The 18124-nt window shown below is 31.9% G+C and overlaps 1 protein-coding gene across 2 annotated transcripts in view; it reads right to left on the reverse strand.

The window, feature by feature from the left end:
• LOC143255503 (uncharacterized) overlaps positions 1–15310 on the reverse strand; it is a 52700-nt gene extending 37390 nt beyond the window's left edge. Inside the window, exons 1-4 of one of the 2 annotated variants that reach the window (XM_076511263.1) lie at positions 15196–15310; positions 13415–13435; positions 11504–11594; positions 5698–6800 (exon numbers count right to left, since the gene is read on the reverse strand). In XM_076511263.1, the coding sequence (XP_076367378.1) occupies positions 5698–6800; positions 11504–11594 (1194 nt within the window). In that variant the 5' untranslated portion in view covers positions 13415–13435; positions 15196–15310. The remainder of the gene's footprint in view (positions 1–5697; positions 6801–11503; positions 11595–13414; positions 13436–15195) is intronic. The other variant, XM_076511273.1, reaches the window with a different exon arrangement.
• Positions 15311–18124: the final 2814 nt, after the last annotated feature.

Genomic DNA, 18124 nt, shown 5'->3' on the forward strand with positions numbered 1-18124 from the left:
AACATAAGTTTTAAGACTTGCACCATTAGTTATAATTTTCTTATACTCAAAGAGTATTTCTGATAGGTACTTACATTCACTCACATGAATAACTATTGTTTCAATGCTGCCCTCTAAATGTGAAAAAAATTTTTTGCACATACCACAAGCTTTGAAGCTCCCACATTCACAGTTGACTGATTCCAGTGCAACAACCCTCTACTTATAACACTGGGGCATAATATCTTGATGCACATGATTCCTTCTATTGAATTCTAATGAAGTATCATTTTGAGTTTGGGCAGAAAATGGAAGCACCAGTGTTCTGGGGTTAGGAGCAGTGGGAAGTGTGAGATGTGGTAAGAACCTATCAGAAATAATTTCAGAGTATGAAAATAACTTCCAATACAGTACATTACCTCTGTTCACATAAATAGCTAGAATTCCACAATGAACATGTGAAGAGACCAGAGTAAAGGAAAGTGAATGTTCTGAAGGACATTCCCAAAGAGCAGATCTTCAAAGTCAAAGATTATATGTGAGAGACCACACCACTTTTGAACTAGGTGTACTATTTGCACAGTGTGAAAACAGGTGTCACATATATGGGTGGAAATAGGAAGTTACACATCCAACAGGGAAAGAACTATAGCTGAACAAGGAACCAAAACTCATAATATATCAATCTCACTCTCATAATAAATGCGAGTAAAAAGATGTGCTTCCAGGTGTAAAGTGACAAGAGCATGACGGACATACATAACAAGTCAACTACATTAAAAATCCAGGCCAATTGCAATTGACATCCTATCAGTAAATCAACTACAATTCAAACGAAAGGCCACTAGGAACCAAAATCTATGCTGCAGTAGTAGAAAGACCATACCATATTCACACCAAGTTCAACAGACTGGAGGGAATATCATACCACCAACCCATGAACAAGACATTATAACAATGTGAGAAACTGATTGATTGTCCAAGAACCCAATATCTGGCAATGAAAAAATTAAAATGACAGGAGCCACCTAAAGTGCAGTAACAACCCTGGAATAATAATTATATTAAAGGATAGTGGATGAGAAAGAATTGTTGTAACCTGCAAGTATCTCCTTCGTCACCCACATCACAAACGTAGTGAGTATATATGTATATATAAAGGCAACTTTCTCCAAGCCTGTTTCCTTGACTGTGGTTTCCCTAGATAGATGATAGAAACAGAGAAAATCTTGTTAATCTCTTAAGGTTGCCAAATGCCTCATCATCTAATTAGTGATGCACATGGACTGGTTCAGTTATAAATCCAAAACCCATGTTGGTCGTAACCAACATCCACATGAGAATAAAATAAGGGGTCATAACTGAAGGAATAAACTGCAATTTTGATGACTCACTCCAGTGTTACACAGTTGAGAACATCAACTGTGGACATCTCAAGATCTACACCAACAGAACTCCATCACCCTTCTTTCAACTGAATGGTTTTGTCATTATTTAGGTATATATATTATTTGTATTTCATCAACATATTCAGGAAGACGTTTCCACGATACACAACCCTAATAGCTTGGAACTGGAAAGTAGTAAGGACTCTTAAATTCCACTGAAATGAAATGGGGAAGAAAGCTTAGTGGAAAGTTCAAATGAATGATAACACCCAAAACAATATAATGGGTGACCACAAAACCATGTTTAGAAAAGCAGACCATAATGATTTATTCAATACAAGGCATGGCAGAGATGGGTAGCAACCCCCTTCTGCTTTAATCATGTAGTCCATGGTTGAGTATGATCCAAGACAGGCAGATTAATGAAGCAAATGTATTGCAAGAATAAACTTACAAGTGACCTTGTGGAACACCCATTCACAGAAGTGTGTATTTAATACCCATGGAATTATAATTACATCATCATGGTATAACAGTGCAGCTTCTACAAGTTTAAATATCACTGGAGAGACACCACTAACCCCAGAGTTGGATCCATATGGAAAAAAAAAGATATGCTCCTGAAAATTAAGAGGTGTGTGTGTGTATATATATATATATAAAATGTAATTTACCTTCTCACAGTCTCACAAAAAGTGAATAATGACAACATATAGATGATGGTACCCCAATAAGTAAGAAACAGATAATGGGAATTGAATGTACAGGGTGCAATAACAGTGCTTGACAAATGAAGTTTCTTCAATGGATGACAGGGTTGAAAAGCAGGGAAAGGGGAATGTGCATGATCTGAATGAAGACATCAGAAATTTATAAAGGAAAGAAAAGTACAAAAAATAAAAGGCCAATTGAATTACATTTGAGTCAGAGAGAAAGGAAGAAATATCACATATAAAAAAGTGGAGTAAGAGAAAGAAAAGATAGGATATGAACCTTAAAACCAACAAAGCCAACACATATTGGACAGGAAATGTCATCCAGATCCAACCAAGAAGAAATGTGAAGATGGTAAGAATATAAAAAGTTAAAAAGAATATATCACATGACCCACAAAAATGTAAATGAATTAATTCAAATCAGAACAAAGCAAATAAATCAAGCCAAAACAGCCAAGAAAACTTGATTTATGCCAGTCAGGGAAAATCAATCATAAATTTTTGAATAAGAGCCATGCTGATAAACATTTTGGGAAGAGGACTGATGGAATTAAAGAAATATTATCATTGAAAGCACTTAAAAAACAACCCTCCAAAGACACATGTCAAGTGTTTGGGTTCAAAAAGAAAGATCCACTATTTACAACAAAGTGAAGAAAAATTATTGTCCCCTTGGTGAGTTATAAAAGCCACCACCATTGAATGGTCAAAATGAAATAAGATTAGTCAAATATGAACAAGATGAAGAGAATGAGGACGTATGGAAGTGAAACAAGCCCAAATGGCAAGGCATGAAACTGGGACAAAAGCATGTGGTGAAAAACCTAAGACAGCAAGTTAAGAATAGAAAATAAGAATGTGTAGAATGGGCATTCCTACTCATGCAGAAATAGCCTACCCAAATGTGATAAAAGACCACAAAATAAAATGGAAAAGACACAAGAATTGACTGAGGTGGGGTAGATTGATCTTGAACCCCAAACAGTATTGAGCATGCAATACAGATGAAGATAACCCACAGGAAGGACAGGAAGTTGCCAGACACATAAAAGAATAAATATGACAATATCTCAGAATGACACAAAAGAGCAACTAAAAGAAATTTAATATCACATGGCAGATACCTCATGTGATACTAAATGTACAGAAGTAAAAAAAACATGAACTGACCTTAAGTCCCTATAAGCAGTGGATGTGAAACAAATATCAGTGTTGTACCCAAGATGATCTCAAAAGCAATGAAGTCACACTTGAGGGAAACAACAGAAGACGGCTAACATCACAACATGGAAAGAAAGAGGAGGAAGCATCCCACAAAAATTCCTAAATATGGGTGTTACACCTAAGATAGAAAATGGAAGATAAACACTACATGTAGAAGAATAAATAGAGATGAAACTGAGAAAATAGGTAAGGAAGAAAAGGGATATGATTAACAGATATTAAAGGACATAATATCAAGAAGAATATCTGCCTGATGATAAGCTAGGGCAAAAAAATTAAATACTGTATAGGACAAACAGTGCAGACACCCACTCTCAAGTAAGAGACAAAACAATCATGAAATAGTGGCAGGAGAAGGGGAATTCCATTGTGAAATGTTATAGAAGTGAAACAATACTGGGAGGAGGTACAGTAAACTCCAACTCCCATGGGCCCACAAAGCTGAAATTAAAAGTAAAAAGTATAAAGGGTATAAAGAATAAATTAAAGGAAATTAATTGTAAGGAGGATGAATAAGGAATGAAAAAATGAACTAACTCATATATCTGAAAAGTTTTAAAATTGTGTAGCAAAATAAACATATATTACATACATTAAAAAAAACAAATATTTACTCTATTGTTTAACCCAGAATTATAACCATGCACACACCAATAATAACAGCCTAAGCCAATAAGATATTTAACCTAATTACTGATTAACCCATAAGTAGTAAATTGAAAACAGACATGAGTTAAGCCTAATCAAACAGTGTGTGTATGTTTACTAACAGCAAAGCCACTTCAGGCTATCTGCTGAGTCCACTGAGGGAATGAAACACCTGATTTTAGCATTGAAAATCTGTAGACTTACCACTGTACCAGTGGGGAACAATCAAACAGTGAAGGACAAAGGATATGACTCAGCTCTAAAGCAAAAATATTAACTAATAATAACTTTGTACAATATTGGGAGAAGTTAGTGTGGTCTTAGGCCCCGACTCAAGGGTTCTACACAAATCAAGTTAATATAAAGAAGTATTAAAGATAATTAATAAGAAAAATGAAATAAATATTAATTTATAAAATAAAGGAAGCATGTATTAATAATAATCTATTTACAAGATGTTAGGTATAGAAGAAAAACAATATAATTAAAACAAATGACTGATGTACCAATAAGAGAAATTACATGTAACCCTAATATAACAAAGACCCCTTCAGTGGAACTGTTGTCCAAGGCCATATAAATGATGAGCAAAGGCCCACATCGTGCAATTCAAAACATGAGGGGAAAAGGCTATTTCAAGTGGAACTACATGGAAGTGATAGACATGGTACCTGTGAACAAACCTGAGGCAGGGGCTCTAGAAACATGAAGAAATGAATCCAACTCATCTGACTTAATCAACTACATTCTGGAAGAAAGATCAGAGGAGATAGAAGTAATTATCCATTGGAAAATGAAGATGATGGAAATATATGAGTGATTGTAGAGAGAGCAATTAAAAGGCACCAGTCCTCAGTTTTTTTATGAGAATAATGAAGACACCAGCATATCAACTCAAAAAAGGGTAAGGAACTCACTCTATGGATTGTTTGTCCAGTAGGTTTGAAACTGCCTCAACTAGACCTTGAAGGTAGGCTAGAACTAAAGAGGGATAAAAAGCTATGACATGAAAAGAAAAAATGAGAGCTATACTGTGGGTCAAGACAAGGATGACCCATTTGTCTTTAGCAAAAGGAGTTTAAAAATGAGCAAACTGCAACAGGTATAATCTAAATCAACTATCAGGACAATGGGAAGAAAGACAGGAAGATGCAGAAGGCAAAAAAACTGGAACTGAACATGAAAGAGGGGTGGGTGAGGTTCTAGAATATATGTAGAGTAAGATTGGGACAACTCAAGCATTATAAGAAAAGGGAAGACTGATGATGGGCTGCCTTAGTATTCAACTCCATGGAGGCATCAACATTGACAACAAGCTCTAGATGCAGTAAGTGAATAAAACAAAGATCAAGACAGAAGAAGGTGATAAATGAACATGGAGAGGTAGGATATCTCTACCCAAGAGGTCCCAACAATAAGGAGCTAAATGTGAGATAAAGTGTAAAGGAAGTTGAAGATGTCACGGAAGAAAAAGGAATATTCCTTGTATATTCATTAGGTCAAAACACAGAAAATTTGAGTTCTGAACACTAACAAAGGTGACAAAGAGTTTGTCTCCCTGACTGCAAATGTGAGTCCAAAAACTGGATGCCTAGGACAGGGAAGGAAGAGGGACGTTAAGTAATTAGACATATAATACCAAAGTATATTTGTAAATGACAAAACATGTTTATTGTGAGACAAATAATTCTTCATTTCAGGCAAAAATTTGCATTCTAGTATAAAATTTGTTTGCATAATACCTTCATTTTCAACAATGCTGTAGAACACTGCTGATGAGTAGCTTTGGGTTGACTTCTGGCTTTGATATTTGTAGACTTATGGTTTAATTTATTTTGAACAGATTTTTTTGGGCTTGGATTACTGGAGCTTAACATCTTAGGGACTGCACTTTCTGGTTTTCTGCTGTTTCCAACTCCCTCTGAAATGTTATTACTCTCAGGGCTACTTGAGGAAGACTTAAATGATAGCTTTCTACAAAGTGTCATTTCTGAAGATTCACCTACATGACAGGTTCTGTTTGGCTTTTTAATTTTTTCATCCTCACTTTCTGAGATAACAATTGAATCAGTATGAGTTAATACTTTCATATCATGCTCTGACAACTGTATAACATTTTTAGAATTGTTTGTCTTAATTAACAAATTTCCAGGCAAGCAAGGCTTTTCAGAAATTAAAGTGTTAACATCATCTTCATCATTTTTAAAATTTGTTCTGTGAATCAATGCATCTTTGTTTGACAAAACATTCACACTGTTAGCTACTATGCCTTCATGAGTACCCACAGATAACTTCTTTGAATTTGGTAGTGCATGCTGCCTGAAACAAATTCTTGTAGATTCCATTAGAGGTGAATTCTCAAAAGATTTATCATTTAACCCTGATTGTTTTGCATTCACATCATTCATTCTAGTGAAGTTACATTCCTTAAGTACTTTCTTTATGTTCAATGAATCTTGTGATTCACTCAATTTACTAGAATATATTCTTAAAGTATTTGTTTCAGATTCTAATTGTTTAATATCACAACTTGAAGATTTCGACAAAGGCTGAAATGGAGAATTTTTAGAAAAACACAATGGTGAGTCCTTGTGTAAACATTCATTTTCTTTAGAAATGTTTTTTATGGTTTCCAAATTTAGTTTATCTGCTTCTGGACCACAAGAGGTTTCAATGGATGTTGATTTCAAAAACTCATTGTAAAGCACTGAAAAAAATTCAACAGATTTTCTCCTTTGTTGTGTTGTTTCAAGCACAGGGTTTGAAGACATAGTTTTTACAGCTGGACTGATCCTACTTGGAGTTTCTCCTTGATGTTTGTACTTCCGGGATAGCTTGCTTAAACCTGTTGAATTTGGGATATATGATATTAAAACACTATATTAAAAAGTACAATCATGTAGATTGATAAATAAAGAACTAAATTGTACTATCTTATGTGTTGTGAATCTTTACTACCGCTTCAGATCACATTTAGGAATATACTAATATTTACACATCATAAAACTGTATTCAGCCAATGAAACAGTAATTCACAGTCAAGCATTTCCATTTCTTAAGATAATGTTTAAACAATAAAAACTGTGCTGGCTTTAAAGTATTTATGATGTGCATCTGTTCTGCAGTGATCGACTTCCACACAGAGACCATACACTCCTACATAAAATTTCATATGCAACAGAAACATCTGTTAAAACAAGAATAATAAAAAAATGTAAATAGTTCACTTTTCTCAAGCATTAAAACTGTTTTAATAAACTATGTATTAATAGAAAAAAATAAGTCCTAGTTATGGTCAAAGCTTCTAACCCCTCTTAGAACAGTTGTCATAAATTAAGCTTTTCACCACATTTTCTATCAAGCTTATAACACAAGTATAACTGCTGTATGAGTAAACACCTACACACAAGTCAGTGTTTTTTTTTAATTTATCATCAGAAAATAGATTTTATTATACTAGTAATTTCAGCAATATAAAGATGTATTTATTAGGCATAAACAAAACAAATCATTTAGCTAAGAGAAAAAGTTTCCAAATAATCTTATTGTCATGTGGCATGAGAAATAAAATAACACATTTTACTTTCAGACTGTATTGATATCTTAAATATAATACTTGTCAATACAAATGTTTTTTTTTCCTAAAAGCTATAAAATATTAAATTTGAAATGTTGACCAGATCTGTTCTTAATTTATAATTATTTTATAACCTGACGATAGAATAAGCTGTAAACATAAATCTAAACATAAGTATGAAATACATATACACTACACATTCTAAAAATATACATACATGAAGTCAATCTCTCATTTAATCACCACTTGTCACCTAGTTATATCAGTTTTTCAATACAGATAAGGCAACATATACACTAAACTCATGATACATGTATCTATTCCACATCTGTTTAAACAATTTATAAATATTAAATTTATTAAACTAACACCTAGTCTTGCAACAAAAGCACATTTAGTTATCAATATTGAGTATACCACTTGCATATGTTTAAAAGTTACAAAATTAACAATTTTACTTACATACATAAAATTACTCATCTGTCAAGACATTTTATTTAGTAACAGAAACCAAAGTATTATCACACTACTGAACTACTGTGTTGAATGACTTCAAGTTTTAAATTCTTGAGTTTCATACTGACTTACTTTGAATTCCCTTTCATCATTGCTTGAGCTTGAATTCCAGAAGCTGCCATATTATACATTGCATAACATGAACAATTTATGTAATTATGGAAATAAGCTTTTTCTTTCATTTATTTTCAGACTAATCAATTGTGGAAAATTACAAGTTAATTTATAAATTAGCATATCTATTTCTGCATTATAATATATAAGTTGTGAATCATGTACTACATTGTTTTATAAAATATTGCAGTATATCAATATTCAATTAATTGTTGCACATTAGTTTTAGGGAATTTTACTCTTTATCAATATCACTGAACAAGGCAAATAAAAACAAACAAAACTAGTTCTTATAGTGATTTTGTAAGGTGTTTCGAGTTGTCTGTTACTCACTACAGTGAATCTATATTCATATAGGATTTTAAGAATATGTAGCATTGATGTTACTAATTAATTCTTCTGAATTATTCAGCAGACAATCTGTTAAAGTTCAAAAATAAACTTGAAGACCAATTTACTTTGCCCTTGTTCATGGTAACTGATGAGGGATGGACTTCCCAAAAACCATTGTAACTGAGTGACAAGTTACAAATCAATTGATAAATTCGGCTTCATATTTATTTTCAGTATTTTCAACAGCTTGTCTCCTGAACAATTCAGTATCACATATGCTACGTATTCTTAACATTCTATTCAAATAAAGTTTCACAATGGTGAGTGAAACAACTAATGACACACAGAAACCAAGTTTCACAGTTAGACATAATAAATAAAATGTTTCAAAGCTGGTACAGAACTTCAACAACAATGGTTTGGTAATCAAAATAATATATCCCCCTCTCCCCACAAATTATGCTAAATATTTCAGCATTCAACACACAGAGAGGAGTTTGAATTTCTGATAGTCAGTAAGTTTTCAATCCAGAGAGCCATGAAAAGTGGTGAAAAGTGAACCCATTTAACTCTCAAACACCCATATATATTACTTCAACTGTTGTACAGTTTCTTTAATAGTAGTATTAAAAACTAAGACACTATTGGATGAAAGAAACTGAACTTTCAGAAGAAATTTCTACAAATTATGTAGCCTCTGTTGGTATATCTTGATTTTATAAGTATTATTTATATGAATTTACAGATTTAAATTTTGGAAAACTTTCATTGCAATATTTTTTTAAGGAACAAATAATAAATGTTTACCTTTGTTGTAGGTTTTAATTAGTGATTTTTAGTTTCCTATGTTCTCCTAAAACTTTCCTATGAAGCTTTTATTTAATATAACTAAAATTTTATCTTTCTTTTAAACCAAAAAAATACCAAATGCAGTTTCACTGTATTAATAATCACTAACGTATAAAAAATAACTTTACCATATCAAATTATTAATTATAAGGTTTAAGTTTTAAATTCATTTTATATTTATTTATATACATTTTATATTTTTCCTCTTTGCCTATTCAAGCAAAGTCAATAAAGATTGAAGCAAAGACAACCTAGTCCAACAGCCTTGTCAACCAAAATGAAACATAACCCTTTTGCTGTATTGTTTGGATATATGCAAACATTTATACACACTATGAAATATGGATTATGCCCCTGTACTTGAAACAATTGTCAAACCTGTCTGCATGGTGCCATCTGTGTTATATACTGTAAAACCTGGATGTTTATATGCCTCATTACAAAATTATCAACTTTGCAGGAACACAAAGAATCTACATGAAGACAGCTTTTCTATATCTTGAACATTGTCATCTATACAAATTTTTATATTTTGTAATGATTTTGGCCTATTATTTAGTTTTGCCTACATTTATGCTACTTATTGGAGCACACTTTTCTTCTAATTTTCCTCAGTTGTTTAAGTAATTTATTTATCACTGTTCAAAACAGTTTCAAGGAATATCACTTTCAAACATAGAAAATACAGCTTCTTTTAATATTGAAAAGTAATACAAAGTGTCAAATTCATACTCTTACTTTTTGGTGGATAGTTAACACTTTGGAAATCAACTTGAAAATTAACTGCACAGTGAAAAAGCATAAAAAGTAAACTACAAAATGCTTTAACTAAGTCAATATCAATTATTCCATGAAAAACTCTTTTTCCCATCATATTGCAATGTCATGATTCAAATAAAGAGCACAAAAGTTTTAAAAAGAAAACAATTGTATTTGTGGTGGAAGTTATTTAAACATATTTTTTTCTAGCAACATAACACCAAGCTAAGGTTTTATAACTTTGTCCCAATACTTGCATGTAAATCCAATGAACTGAAAGCCAAACTAGCCATAGTTTAAATGAGTAGATAAAGTTTTCACAACACATTTAGATTTCTAACTTATAATCTCTCAAAGCTGAAGTATAAGGACTTAACATACCATGAAACCAAGGTAAAAAAAAAAAACAATTTGCTAAAATCAATAAAAATACACTTGTACTGGAGTTACATGGTGAAACTAGCACTACTTCAAAACTATGTTGAGTTTTAATCTGGAAAACTACAAGACTGTATTGTGATCAGAATAAAATTTAGAAAATTAACAACACTAATGTTTTCACTCTGAGGTTGCTGAAGTTAATCCAAAATTGTAACTTGCTATTTTTAATGTATAAAATTAAATAAATATTTATAGAATATATCTTAACTCTGAGGCTTTGTTTTAATGTGAGAAACAAATTTACTTTCTATACTTTTTTTAACCTCAAAGGGATGCACCCATCCAGAGAAGATAGTCAGATAAGAAACTGCTAAAGAGTTCCAAACAAAAGAAATAGCATTCCTCACAGGTAGAGAAATTATCTACACTAGAAACTTCTGCAACTTTGTCAAGTATAACAAATGATATGTGACCAATAACAAATTTATATTAAGTTGATTTTAGTGAAGAAGCATCTAGGTTAAAAATCAAATAAACAAAAACCTACTTCATAATCTTTTGGGAGTAAACTCATAAAAAATATATATATATATACATATTAGACATCTAGATCAAGCAGACTTCAGGAACAAAAAGTACAGGTTACCTGAAAGGACTAAGATGTATGCAAGACTTGAAGATGTTAATCCTATATGGATTAGGGAAGAATATCCACCAGAAAATTTATCACTTATAGACTTCTCAACAATACAGTTTTTTTGTACACATTGTTCATTATTAACTATAAAAGACAATGTAAATAAATGCATACTAATATTAAACATTTAGTTTCAATGTCTAAATTCCATAAGAATAGAAATTTTGTGCATTAAAAAATATTAATAAAAATAAAAGTAGTTTGCTCCAAATTAAGAAAATACTGTAATAACTACTGAAAAATGTGTGTATTATTTATGTTTAAACACACACATACATATATATGTGTGTGTATACTGAAAGCAATAGAAAAAATTATTTACATCTGTTTTCTTTATTTTTGTGCATTTTTCTTCCTATATGTTTTCTTCCACTCAAAGAACCTATAGGAGTCAATGAACTAGAGGTAGCCATCTGAAATTCAAAATAAAAGAAATTAACTTTTAAGATGAAACGAGTTATTTAAATCAAAATAATTTTGACACATCAGATCTTGTTTCACAAATAATAAAATAAATACATTATGGTTAGTTGATAAAGTACTTACCTTTTTCCCAGGTTATATCTTTTACAAGGGAGATAAAAAAAAACTTACCAAAACAGCCTCATTTTATTTATTCACAAGCCTCATTCACTCAAGTTAACCAACAAGTTTAGCGATACTATACTAATGTAGAAAACAAATAACTGTTTACATAACAAGCTGATTTAAATACAGGACCATAAACCAATATTAACTCTAAGGTTAAAGTCTTATACAGCACTGTTGAAAATCTTTGCTGATTGGTTATCACATTATATACAGTCTTACTAGGAAAGCCCCAAGCAAAGTTCATAAAGAAAATGATCTGGCCATACTTAATCTTTACAGTCTTCTGAACAATTTTCATTAACCAGCAATATGAGAAACATCTTTTAGCTATACAGATAAAATTCTATACAGAATACAATTCAATGGAGGTCAACATTTCAATGTATATAAGGTGCTAGTTAGATATCATTTAGAATACTGTATTCAGTTTCATCAAAAAATATCAATTTGATGATTGGAGTCCAGAGGAAAGCTACCAGAATCATTCTAGGTTTGGATGGGTTATCAGTTGGAAACAGGAAGAAGTTTTTCTTCATTTTTTCATTGTGAAAGAGGAACATCACTTAAATGTTTACAATTATTATAGCTTTAGAATTCATTAGTTCAGTATTTGCATATTTTTCTTAAAGCAAAGCCACATCAGGTTATCTGCTATGTCCACCAAGGAGAAATGAACCCCTGATTTTGGTGTTGTTAATCAGTAAACTTACTGTTGTGCTAGCAAGGGACTCATTAAATCAGATGCCATCTTCATAAAACTCAGCAAGTAGAAAAACTACAGGACACAGGTTTAAGATATAGAAAACTCAGGCAAAAATCTAAGAAAGTTACTTTTTAAATGAGATAGAACAACTTGTCTTCAAGTGTTATAGAAACTGCAGCAGTGAAGGAGTTCAAAGGAGACTGTATAAGCATTTGTAGTTTGAAACAGAATGGTAAAAGAAAACTGGATAGCCTATATGGACCAAATAACAGCCTGTGATAAACACAAGAATGAGTTCAAAATTAGGCTACTGAATATCATGAAACCCAAAAACATATGCCTTGAAATGTTGATATTGTGACAGTACCTTTTGCAAACAACTCCTCAAAACCTTGGGAAAGACTTAACTGTTCATCAAAAATACAATGAATGGCAATTAGTTCAACCATAGAATTGATTTGGACAACATATTAACTACAGTCAACAAGCAATTTGAGAAATTATCCTGAAGTATAAGGACATACTGTAAAAGCACAGGAAAAGCAAAGAAACAAATAAAAAAATAAAATTTGAATTGAAAATTAATGTGGTCTTTTATAATTCACAGACGTACAACTATCAAACAAATACTTAAACAGCTTGCAACTAAACAATCATGAAAATTATTTCAACAGCTTATAATTTTTAACTGATATGTTTCTGAAATAAGAACACTTATTTAATAAGAAATATCAAGGAGGAAAGATATTTGTTGAAGTGATTCAGGATAATAGAAAGCCAATCAAATGGTGTGCAATTTTAATATTTACTGTTAACCACTAATGGGCAAGTTATTACAAGATATGAACCAGGGGAACATTTGGAAAGTGATCACTGTATAATTAGATTTGAGATGCTTTGTATGCGTAGATAATAAAAAAAAAAGAAGAACTTTAGTACCTGATTTGCAGGACGACAATCCTGAAGATACGAGACAAGATTTATTTGTTGTAAAATGGGACGATTAATTAAAAAATAAGATGGGATAAATCAAGAAAATTTAAAAATAAATTGCTTATGATTAAAGATAGATGTATTTCTAAAAAGAAAAGGATAACAGGAAATATCAAAATAAATTAGTTTTTTAAAGATATAAATGAGAAAATCACAGATAAATCCCATAATTTTAAAAACTTAAAATTGACAGGTCCTGTAGAATGAAAAAATCTAGAGATTTGATTAAAAAATTATATAACAAAAATCACAAAAGATAAATAAATGGCTAACATTGTTAAAACTAACCAAGTTTTTCATGTTCATTAACAGTAAACTAAACATATAGTGTGATATGAATATGTTAGTAGACCCCATGCAAATAATGGTTATATTTTGATCATAAGACCAAAGAGGGTCAGGCATTAACTATTAGTCTGAAGGTCCATTACTCCAAAGATGGTTTTTTAACAGTTAAACATTAAATTGATCATCTGGTTAAATTTGTAAAATTTTATAACAAAAACACCCCAGTATATGACCTATAAAGTTGCAGTTTCTCATGAATAATGTTTATCACCATTTCTCCAATGTTATTTTATTGTCTACAGGTACAGTGTTAGCTGTAGAGCCCACTTAAATTGTGCAACAGGATTTGATTTGGGAATCTAGTTCTGAGGGAATTGACATTGAAGTTCATATTCTATGGTGCTGTGGCAACAAATGTTATGTCCCTGACTCATTAATGTGTTAAAAGATTTCAGTCAATAAAATTATCTTGACACCAGACCAACATAATGAGCTGTACACTACAACATCAATTGAAATATTTATGTTGTTTGCATTTAAAACATGAGCAACTTGTCAGGGGTGGCTGGTCCCCCAAAACCATGACCAAGATGTACCCTTTAAACTTTTCATTCTAGATACCACTCGTCTATTATGGACCTAAAGTTTGCTTATTCAATCAATTTTGATTGATATTTTGGAAATTTGAGTGGTCACTCTTACTAAACCTCTTCTGCACTCTTTAGCGTGGCTTTAAGATACTCATGAACATTGTTACCATCAGTTACTAAAAATAAAATGCTGTTTTTGAATTCATATAATCACTGTTATTAAGAAGTTCGATTTAGGGAGAGTCAGGTAATACATAGGCCTCTTTCTCCCTCCGTATGTTAGTAAGAATGATTCACCTTAATAAGGATTCGGATCCTTTTCAGGATCTGGTACGATCTATGTAGACCTTTCAGAAATTACTAAGAGCTACAACTACTACTTTTAAGGATCAGAATTTGGTCATAGTGCAAGACCTAAAACGGTCAGGATCTGTTCCAACCTCGTCCTAGAAATTGAAGTTAATATTGTTGATATTTATTAATTTAAATTTCCCGCGTAAAAGCAATATTAGGTATTGTATGTGTACGTTCCAAGAATTTGTCTTTATTTCAGCAGTGAGCACTAAATTTGATTTAAAGTTTAAACTACAAAGCTAACTAGTTAGCTTAATAATAGCAGTACTAATACCCTCAGCGTAATATTGGTAATACTTTAACGTATATTTAGTAATACCAGCTAGCAGTACTTAAGAGTACGCTAATTTTTATATTATTACTAAGATATCATATTTAATTTCAAAATAAAACTAATTTTCAGCCTCGTTTAAAATAAATACTATAAATATATGCAGCAAATCACAAATTTTGTAACCTCCGTGTCTAATTTAATCACAAATAAATATAAATCACTTTTTGCTTGAAGTAAAATTGCCGTTAATTCTCTTAAATTCCAACACCTATCAACAATAACGCCAACTTCTCCAACCTAGATTTATAAAAACCTGAGATCCTGATATACATCTCTTAGTTTAAGGCCGAAAAATATAGTGAAATATAAAATTCGTGAATTAATCAAGTACACTACATACTTTGTTTTTATTAAAAGTTTTAAGGCTATTAACATAACATTATTTAAATTTGCAATAAAATATTTCTCTTCTTTTTTCTAATTTTTCTAAAGTCAACTAATGTGTAATATTAATAGTGCATATATATTCCTCTAATAGTGCATATTATAAAGTGAAGAATTTAATAAATTTCAGCGAAACATTATACATGTTAATAGTCGTTTAACCCGCGGCCTGCCATGGCCAAGCGCGTAAGGCGTGCGACTCGTAATCCGAGGGTCGCGGGTTTGCGCCCGAATCGCGCCAAACATGCTCGCCCTCCCAGCCGTGGGGGCGTTATAATGTATCGGTCAATCCCACTATTCGTTGGTAAAAGAGTAGCCCAAGAGTTGGCGATGGGTGGTGATGACTAGCTGCCTTCCCTCTAGTCTTACACTGCTAAATTAGGGACAGCTAGCACAGATAGCCCTTGAGTAGCTTTGTGCGAAATTCCAAAACAAACAAACGTTTAACCCGCAATTAAGAAAACATACTATGCTCGCGTTAATATTAAACAAGCGATCAATCAAATAGTACCAGAAGTTTGTTATACTCAGCATATGATGTCATCTTCATGTGTGTATTGCAACACACGCGCGTATTACATTATCCTAACTTGCCGTCTCGAATGCACGGAGTTCAAGCCTCAGTCAAGATAAGCTCTCATTCACTCGGCTTCTTTCGTTCCCAGCTTTCTCTCGTTTCTTTCACAATATTCAGATAGTTAGCCAGATAGTGTTTAATCCACCTTTGGAAGAAATAACTAATAAATAAATGCTCCACAACATTCTGAATACTAACCAGTATGCAATATAACTTCCAAAAAATCTATATTTACAAACTTCCAAACTTTATTTTCGCGCGTCTGGCTGAAGAGAAAAGGGATTTTCTTAGAGATTTTAATTGGTTTTCAAGCTCTTTGGAGTCTTGTTAGATTTAAAATCAAAATTATACCAAGTTTTTTAGTATAGACCAAAGAACTAGAAGAGAGCAAAAAGTAAAGTCACGTAAAAGAAACATTCGGTCATAGAAAAGTTAAAAAAAAGTAAAGTTAACTGTCGTAGAAGTAAATAGCCTAAAAATTGATATATTACATGAGATTAACAGTTTTCTGAATTTTAGAAGAATAATTTGACTCATTAAAGGGCTTATAAAGCAAGAAAGACTGCCCAAGTGGACTTTGACAAAAAGCAGGTGATTATTTTGAAGTAGGACTATGCAAAAAAGCAGACGAGTAATGTAGGATACAACTACAGTAACTCACCAGCCAGTTAAGCGAATTATTCACCGATACTGTTGCGATAAAAAGAGAGAGATAGAAAAATGAATAAATGAATTATGCACTGACAGTGTGTAAGACAAAAGTAGAGAAAAATAATTTGGCTTGTCATCTGAATTTTAAATCAGTTGAATTGACCTAAGAGGAGTTTTGACAAGAAGAGGATAACTATATAATATTTAAGATACAACTATGTTATACATCGTGTAAAGAATTTTTGTACATACGTTTAACTTCTTTTGAATATATTATTTTGAAACAAGAAGAGTGCATGCTGTTTATTTGTCGTCAAGTTTATCACCAACAATTCACAGACATCTACAATAGCCGAATTCTTAGCCCAACACACCCTATACTTAACTTACTATATATACAATTAAAAAAACAAATTTTGACATCTTATGGTAGAAGATAACTCTGAAACAATGGGTTGGAAACCAAAGAGATTATTCAACATATGTAAACAACGCTACAGCTTACAATCTGCTGACCTGCATTGCCAAAGTGATTGAGATACCTCAAAAATGAATAACGAATATTACTCTATAACGGCTGACGAATCATTAGATATCAATAATGTAAGCGAGCTGTTAATTTTGGTTCATTATATGACTGACTGTGTTGAAGTAAAATATAATTGAGTATTGCTGATCTACCAGGCACTGATTCCAAAACCAATATGAGTTAACTTGACAGAGAGATAATGAAAAAAAAACTTGGATTAGAAGAAAATAAGTTCTTGCACTTTCGATGATGCTACTAATGTTTCGAGAGAAATAAGTAATATACAAAAACTGACTTCCAGAGGAAGCAGGAAGAAAAATTCCTCATGTAAATTGTAGGGCTCATCTTTCATTTTAACAATAATGAGTGCTATAAATAAAATCGTATCTGTTAATAAGGTTCTTTATGTCACGAAAGACATTTATTCACTATTCCACAAGTCATCAAAGCGTGAATTTGTGTGTGTGAATGTGGAAAACAACAAAAAATTTCAGAATCAGTCAAAGTATACTGTCTCAGTTAACGCAAATCTGCTTGTGTCGTCTTAAATTGTTACTGATCAATTATGACAGCCTGTGAGCACCTACACAAAGAAGGTGAAAATTAGATATCGTTAACAAACTGGTATCCTACTGGTAATAGATAAATCTAGTTTACTTTCTCTTCTAGCTAGTTTGGATGAGGTTTTACGTATAATAGTTAATCTCAGCAAAGTTTTTCAAAAAGAAAACTTTAACTTTTTGTGCGTTTCTGATCTTGTAGCATCAATGATAGAACATTTAGTGATATAGGGACACGATGTACCAATTTAGGTGAAGAAAACTATTGGCATAGCTGTCACAGATCTCAGAACAAAAGCCTCTAGTGTGTAGCCAATTCTTGAAAATGAGCTCGAAAGCAAAACCTTAAAAATGTATTGTCACTATGACTCGACAAATGAAGCACCATT

Source organism: Tachypleus tridentatus, chromosome 1 (assembly GCF_004210375.1).
Source record: "Tachypleus tridentatus isolate NWPU-2018 chromosome 1, ASM421037v1, whole genome shotgun sequence".
NCBI lineage: Eukaryota > Metazoa > Arthropoda > Merostomata > Xiphosura > Limulidae > Tachypleus > Tachypleus tridentatus.